This window comes from Medicago sativa, chromosome 7, assembly GCF_051527215.1.
Source record: "Medicago sativa cultivar Bolivia chromosome 7, Bolivia_mono, whole genome shotgun sequence".
NCBI classification, from domain to species: Eukaryota; Viridiplantae; Streptophyta; class Magnoliopsida; order Fabales; family Fabaceae; genus Medicago; species Medicago sativa.
This window is the reverse complement of record NC_140755.1, coordinates 62294077-62302164: the sequence shown is the minus strand read 5'-3', so window position 1 is coordinate 62302164 and position 8088 is coordinate 62294077. Positions and strand designations below refer to the sequence as shown.

The window sequence follows — 8088 nt, the reverse complement described above, 5'->3', positions numbered from 1 at the left end:
GTAAGTAATTTGAGGAGAAAATTTATATCGTCTCTATTTAAAAGATATATGAATTATTAATTCTATTCTTTTATGGTAAAATTTGCAATATTTAAAAAAAAAATGAAATGAGTACTTTCTTTGTTTTAGCCAAAAAAATGTCACTTTAAAACAAAATTTATCTTCTAAAATCATAATATGAATAATCACGTTTAAAAATAATTGCAGGTGTTAACTTTTTGGTTCCTAGAGGAAAATAACTCTGACAATCCAGAATTTGGTTGAAAAGTAAGTAATATTTGATCAAAAGTTATTTTTGTGAGGAATCAAATTGAGTTCTCTCCAACGATTCGTTCTATAAGAAGCTCGTTAACTGCTTGAGTTCAATTGTAGACAAAAGCAAAAATTGTAATATAATCCTTTCAAGTTGTTCGCTAGTCGCTACCATTAAAAATGTATATTTACTATTACGATAAAAAGAATTGTAAAATAGACCCTCCACTTCACAATATTATTTCAAGTTTGCCTTAGCCACCAGACCTCTACAACTAACTCCTCATCATAATCACCTCACCCAACCCCACCACCAAGACAACAACTTCATGAATCATAACTTAGTTGCAGTTAAGATGTTACAGACCAAAAACATCTACATTCATAAATAGGGGTGGCAAAATAGATTGATTCAATGAATTTGGATTGGATGGTAATACATGGATCAAAATAATTCAATTATAATTCACTAAAAAATCAAGAATCAAATTCAATATTTCTTGCATCCACAAAATTAAATTAAATTTAATTCACCAATTAAACAATTTTTTATTTGATGTATATACTATTAAGGAGATTCAAGGTTATGGGAGGTGGGGAAATTTGGAAAAATATTGTAAAGTCGAGGGATCAGTTTGTAATTAATTTGACAATGGTGTATGGTTCACCACGACCAGGGGCAGATCACAAGAAAAACTAATATACCCCCTATATATTTTACACTTTTGAACTTAATTTTTATTCCGGGCCCTGCATATGCGGGAGCTTCAGTGCACTGAGTTGCCCTTTTTTTTTACCACTAGCCCAAGAAGCTCGAGAATTCAAAATGTTAACCCCCTCGACTACGGTCTTGGCTACGCTACTCACCACCTGATGGTGCACACTAGACTGAGTCTTACAGGCAAGATCAAAAAGTAGAACATCATCCATATAGACAATGCTACAGTTTTATACATACATGGTTCAACAGCAATAAACAACTTAAGGACCACAAGAACTGAATTTTCTAATGCGCCTCAAAATACAACCATACAAAAAAACAACAGAAACTATACATTGCTTACATAAATACGGTTCACATTGCAACACCTATACCTCTGAACTTTTTTGCGTTCACGTTACATATGCCGCGTCACAAAAAACTCAAACATGAAGGAGAGAAGCAGACGGTCTAGGATAAGCAGAAGCCTTTCTAGTAGCATCCGCATTACCTTTGCCGGATGCATTGTGGCCGAGGTTGGAATTGCGTGCGCGGTGATCAGAACCTTTCTTCTGAGCATCCTTTGGTTCCTGAAGCTGCTCCAATGTTTTAACAACCTCGTCCATATTTGGCCTTATTCTGGGCTCGACCGAAAGACATTGTGAAGCAAGAGCAGCTGCAGCATGAGCTCGGCTGTGTGAATATTGACCTTCGAGTCGTGGATCCATTACGCGAAAAACTCTGCGTTTGTTGGATAGGTAAGGTTTGGCCCATTCGACTAGGTTGTGTTCTCCGGATGGCAGGTTCTTGTCTATGGCACGTCTTCCTGATATAATTTCTAGAAGAACTACTCCAAAACTATATACATCGCTCTTTGCAGTAAGATGGCCTAGCAAAACAAAAATTATTTAGTGATGAAAGTTTAATTGGAATCACTTATTACTTAATATGGAAATCTATAAAGCTGCTCAGATGTAATCAAATCACATGAGACGGCAGAAAACTAGGTGAAAATTGCAAGAGAAGATTTCATGAAGTTGTGGATTGTGCAAATTTATCAAAAGTAAAATGGTACTGGTGAAAACCTTTGTCATTGCTATTCTGTAAAAACCTTAAAGATTCAGGGGCCTATTATAGTATTGTAAATAACCCTGCTGATAGAATAACTGAGTAAATACAGCTTAAGAAAATTTGCGTACAAGACAAAAGAAAGTGACCAGATAAATTCTTTTGATAATATCGTCTATCAACCAGAACAACATTGTTAATGACCTCTGTAGCACCAACACCTCTGATCATAGACGTGTTTGGTGTCTAACACATGTCGGTGTCAGACGCTGACACGTGTGATTCATTCAATTAATTTTTTTTCTTCACATTATTGTTAGTGTCTACTTTTCAGTGCTGTGTCCATGTCAGTGCTTCATAGTTAATGAGAGAAAACTGGTGGAAGAAACACGAAAAACTACATTAGAAATAAATACATTTGTCAATCACCGGAGCTGTTAATACCTGTTGCTAGATACTCTGGTGCCGCATATCCACGGGTTCCCATGACCCGTGTAGAGACATGACTTTTATCTCCAGTTGGTCCATCTCTAGCCAACCCAAAATCAGAAAGTTTAGCATCATAGTTCTGCAAAGCACCAAGCCATGAAGTTAAGTAAGCAACTACTAAAGACATTATCTTCAACAATAAAAAGGCCATGTTAAAGTTGAAATTATGTACATACAGAATCGAGCAGTATATTCGAAGTTTTGAAGTCACGGTATATGACTTTAGGTTCTGTACTATGGAGAAAAGCAAGGCCTTTTGCAGCTCCGAGGGCAATTTTCATTCGCAAACTCCAAGAGAATGGTTGAAAATAAGAACCTCCTGTGTTGAAGATGACGATTTCAAGCGCCGTTAGTATTAGAACATATAGGATTAAGTCACTATTGAGGGTAAAAAAAACTTTTACAGGCATAAAGAAGGAATAAGGAATAAATAAATTCAACTGAAATAGAAGATACTCACGCCTAAAAAGATGATTTTCCATGCTTCCCTTTGGCATAAACTCGTAAACGAGGAGCCGATGTTCATCTTCAAAGCAGTATCCTATTAATTTGACAAGATTAGGATGCTGAAGTTGCCCGAGATAGTTGATTTCAGCCTGAACCAAACAGCACAAAACACAAAGATTGTTAACAAATTATGTATTACACAATCATTAATGGACATCGGTTGAACTTCAGTACGACTAGTCAAGTACACCCAAAGTGAACTGTTTTAGTTATTGGATTTAACCAATAATGCCAATAAGATCAAAGGAGAACAAACATACAGTTTCACTGAAAACCCCCCTAGCAAGATCATATAGGGAAATTGAAAAGAGAATCCAAAGAAGCTTGCAGACACCGACACCCGACACAATAATGACACTGACACATAGACATTGATAATAATTTGAAAAATGGAAGAATTTGAATGTAACTACATGAGTCGGACATTGGACACGTCTTTAATCTGAAGTCTAAGTGCTAAATAGCTAGCAGTTGCCTAGAACTTTGTTAATATACAATGAATTATAATATAAAACCGAAAGAATATGCATCAGCATCAGAGAGAAAACTTAAGGAGTACCCAAAGAAGAAATGATACGTACCAACCATTCTCTGTGACCCTGATGCCCATCTTGGTTAAGCCTCTTCACAGCAACAATAATACCCATTCCTGGTTTGGTTGCAGCATGTGAATGCTCATCAATCCAGCCTTTAAAAACTGAACCAAAACCACCTTCCCCTAAGACACTGTCTGGCCGGAAATTTCTCGTAGCCGCTCTGACTTCATTGTAGCTGAAGCTTTTCAAGTTGGAAGACTGCAAGATTTCACCCTCACTTCGAGAAGTGACTGATATAGAGGCTGATGAGTTCCTGCTAGTTGAGCTGATGTCATGGCCACTTCTGCTTACACTTCTTGAAGTGAACCCTACATGAAAAATTCCAATAAACAAAAAATTCTTAAAAATATTCACAACCATCATTGACCTTCAACCAAACAAAATAATCACTCTTAGGCCATGTTTGGATAAACAACTTATGTGCAACTTATAGCACAAGGGCTTGTTTCTATAGCAAAAATAAAATAAAGTAAATTTTTTTTCGTAAAAGCTATAAACCGTTTTCATATACTATCCTGGAGAACTTATGGAAATAAGCTGAAAACAACTTATATTGTCATAAGCCATTTTCATATGTTCTCATTAACACTCTCACATTAAGCTCAAATAAGCCAATCCAAACATACCATTAATACCAAATTTACATTAACTCTCACAAAAATCCAAGTCATACACAAGTTCTCCGAAACACTCTCGCAAAACTTATGACACTACATAAGCTCAAATTAGCCAATACAAACAGACCCTTAATACCAAATTCACATGAACTCTGACAAAAATCCAAACCATACTTATTTTGTCTCAACAAGAATTCCCCTCAGACTCAAATCACAGTAATTTCTTTCCAAAACCAAAATTATATCACAAAAAAGAAAAACCTTTCTTATAATCAACATGAAACAGAATCAAAATCCAAAGAGACACATTTATAAATTATTCGCAAAATTATACTGAATTTATCCATAAAAATTCACCAAATTGACCCTAATTAAAGTTTCTAAAAGGTTGTAAAAAAGCTAAAATCCAAAAGGGTATCTGAAAATCAAACTCCTTTATTAAAAAAGCACAGATCACAGAATATCAGAAAAACCATAGCAGCTTTTACTTCCAAAGATCTCAAGAATATTCCATAGATTCAGGTACATGAAAATTATTACAAAATTACCCATAAAGTTCACAACTTTAAGTCTCTCTCTCTCTCATAATAATAATAATAATCATTACAAACAGAATCAAAATTGAAGTATAAGAAGAAGATTCAAAAACTAACCTGTGTTTGAAGGACTCACAGACTTAACCTTATTACTCCAACAAGCACCCATCAACAACAAAATCACTGATAAAAGTTTAAGCCTTTTTCAGATGCAATCATGCAAGTAAAATTCATGAAATGGGTATAAAAGGGTAAGAAAAAAAAAACTTTTTTTATTGAAGTTTTTGATGATTTGGGTTTTGATGAGAAGGATCTAGGAAAGAAGAAGAAAGGGTCAAAAGAGAAAGTTTGTTAATGGAGGCTTTTAATAATGATGGGTTTGTAGCTTTTTGGACTTAGTTTTGCTAACAAAGAGAAAAGTAGAAATAGAATAGAAGATTGACTTCACCTTTACCTAAGTTTCTTTTCTTTTTGTCTTTTTCAATCCAACAAACATTTTGAGTTAAGGAATTTAATTGTTTAATTATGGTATATTTAGTAGTAATAGTTTAATTTAAGGAATTTAATTGTTTTCTTGAGGGAATTAAGGAATTTAATTGTTAATTATGTGTATTTTTATTAGAGTACTGGTTTAATTTAAGGAATTTTATTTCTAATTATGTGTATTTTAGTACTAGATTTTATTTGGGTCCTGCTAACCGGTGCCCCCGGGGCACTGATTAAACATATCATAAAAGAGAATTATTACCATAAAAGGAAACTGCTTTTTACTTTATTATAAATTAATTACACAATTTCAATGCATTAACTACTATATAATTTACTTTTTCATATCCTTAACCAGTGCCCCGGGGCACCGGTTAGCATTTCCCATTTTATTTTACGAATAAAAAGTTTAGATGAGTTGAGTTGAATTTGGAGAGTTTACACAAGTCGTTATAAACTTCAAAGTTTAAAGATGGCTTGGATAAATACATATATATTGAAGGCATGCCAAGGTTAGGATTATGACGGACATTATTAGTATTTTAAATGGCTACATCAGTAGAGTGCGGAATCGATCTCTCCAATTAATTGATCTTTAGATGACCACAAAAGTCATTATTAGTATTTTAAAAAAAAAAAAAGGTATATTACGGACACTTTTATGTTGAATTATATGAGTTGAATCTCGGGGTTCACCAAGATCAACATAAATCTCAAGACGCAAAGAGCGTTTACATAAGTACTTACAAATTATTGACTCATCAGACTTGTGGTCAGACTTAAACATCATTTATAGAGATACTTCCACATCATCAATCTTAATGATGGCAATAGAAGTTAAATAGTGATAAAATATTTGCTCTTCTATACCATGGTCACTTTGCTTATTTTACACTAATATAGAAGAAAATATAAATTTTATTCAAATATAAGAGGTGTTTTCATAATAAAGAAGATAATGAAGATGAGTGGGAAGAAGATGAAGAAAAGGTAAAATATTAGGTCTTGTTGTTGCTTCACCATAAAACACAATATACATGCATGATCATACAATGTTCTTTTCTGAGAAAAGATCTAATGGTTAAAATTTTAAAAATTATTAAGGTTTACGGTGGACTATCTATAATGTTGGTCCACAATAGACATTTGAAGTTAACATTAATAGATATGTATTTTTTTGACAAACGGAGATGAACTTGAGGGTCCAAAACATGAGTTTTATTAGTTATGGAAACAAAATGAAAATTGGAAATTAATTAGGAGAACAATAGATCAAATAAATCGAAAAAAATAGGTTCATTGATTAATTAATGTGACCTATATATAGATCGGATACATTAGTTATTTAATGAAACTAAATGTCATTTTTTCTTATAAATACGACCGAAATGAGTAATTTTTAGATAATTATGAAAATCTTTGTAAAAAAAAAAGAAGATAATTATGAAAATATAACGATAGTGACATAAACAAGTCATTTAAATAAATGTAGATCTGTTGGAAGAAAAAAATGATAGATTTGATGTTAGAATTTTAGGCCACCCAAAGATATCATTCAATTCTCGAAATATTTTCACTTACTAATTAAGTTACTACAGTAGAAACTCTTTAATTTAATACTCGGTAAATTAATAAACTCTCTAAAATAATAAATTTGTCCGGTCCCGACTTGGGCCAATGTAAAAAATTGAAAAACTCGATAAAATAATAAGATAATAATTTTTCGGGAGATCCCTTTATAATTTTCGGTCCCAAGAAAATCATAAATTAATAATTCATAGAAACTGAAAAAAAATATATTAAGAATACATTGAACACATTTGTTCCTCTTGTTTACATTTACTGTACTTCAAAAGTCATTATTGATTTCCAATGCATATGAACACAGTAGTTACTAATTTAGGTTGAGTCATAAGGTTCGCTGCAACGTAATTCTAAGAGGCATAGACTAATTTGCCTTTTGGTTTGGTATGTACAATATAATTACTTAAAAACTCTTTAAATTAATAATTATTAATTTATCGATAAATTAATAACTCTTTAAATTAATAAAATTTTCCGGTCCTGACATTATTACTTTATAGAGTTTTAACTGTAGTTGAAAAAGATGCCGTCATGTGGGTTATTAAAAAAAATACTGTCATGTGGGTTACTAAAAAAAAATACTATCATGTGGGTGAATGTTTGTTTAATTAAAATAATATTCAAATAAAGCACATGCATTGTCTGTCCCTGTTTTGATGATTAGAACTTTGATATCAATGATTTGTCAAACGTTAGACGTGTTTGATTTAGAACAAAACAATTACTATAATTTGTTTACGGGAGAAAAAATCAATTACATTTGTGTGACAAAGATTACTTGGAATATTATGCTCTGAACAAGCAATTTTGGAGTTTAGAAACATGTTTAGTTGACTAGTGTAGCTGACCGTGTCGTATACGGTATACACAATCACGTGTATTTATACATTATAATATACATTACACTGTTCTTGGCTGTGTATCGAGATTGGACCATGTCTCACTACATAATATTTTTATTTTTTTGAATTAATTAAAGACTTACTACAGAGTAATTTAAAAAAAGAATGGTATTGTTCATCATGACAACATCGAGGTTTAACATTAACATGTGGAACCAGCTACGATGATTCACACAATTAATTCTTCTCTAAAGTTGCAACTATCTACTTAGCTTGTTTACAAATAAAAAATTGACAGCTAGATTTGATGTTAGAATTTTAGGCCACTCAAAGATCATTCAATTCTTAAAATCTTTCCACTTGCTAGTTAAGAAGACACTGGCATGTGCGTGAATGTTTAATTACAATATT

General features: G+C 32.5%; 1 protein-coding gene across 2 annotated transcripts; it reads right to left on the bottom strand.

Annotated features, from left to right (window-relative positions):
* Positions 1–1159: 1159 nt before the first annotated feature.
* On the bottom strand, positions 1160–5101 carry NAK (Protein kinase superfamily protein). Of its 2 annotated transcripts, XM_085730062.1 has the most exons (6): positions 4883–5101; positions 3598–3920; positions 2970–3105; positions 2686–2828; positions 2465–2588; positions 1160–1841 (listed from the first exon to the last, which is right to left on the bottom strand). In XM_085730062.1, exons 1-6 carry the CDS (start codon positions 4932–4934, stop codon positions 1396–1398), a joined length of 1224 nt encoding a protein of 407 aa, XP_085586188.1. In that variant the 5' UTR covers positions 4935–5101; the 3' UTR covers positions 1160–1395. The 2 variants fall into 2 exon arrangements, with proteins under 2 accessions (XP_085586188.1, XP_085586187.1); XM_085730061.1 differs by having other exon boundaries at positions 2686–3105.
* Positions 5102–8088: the final 2987 nt, after the last annotated feature.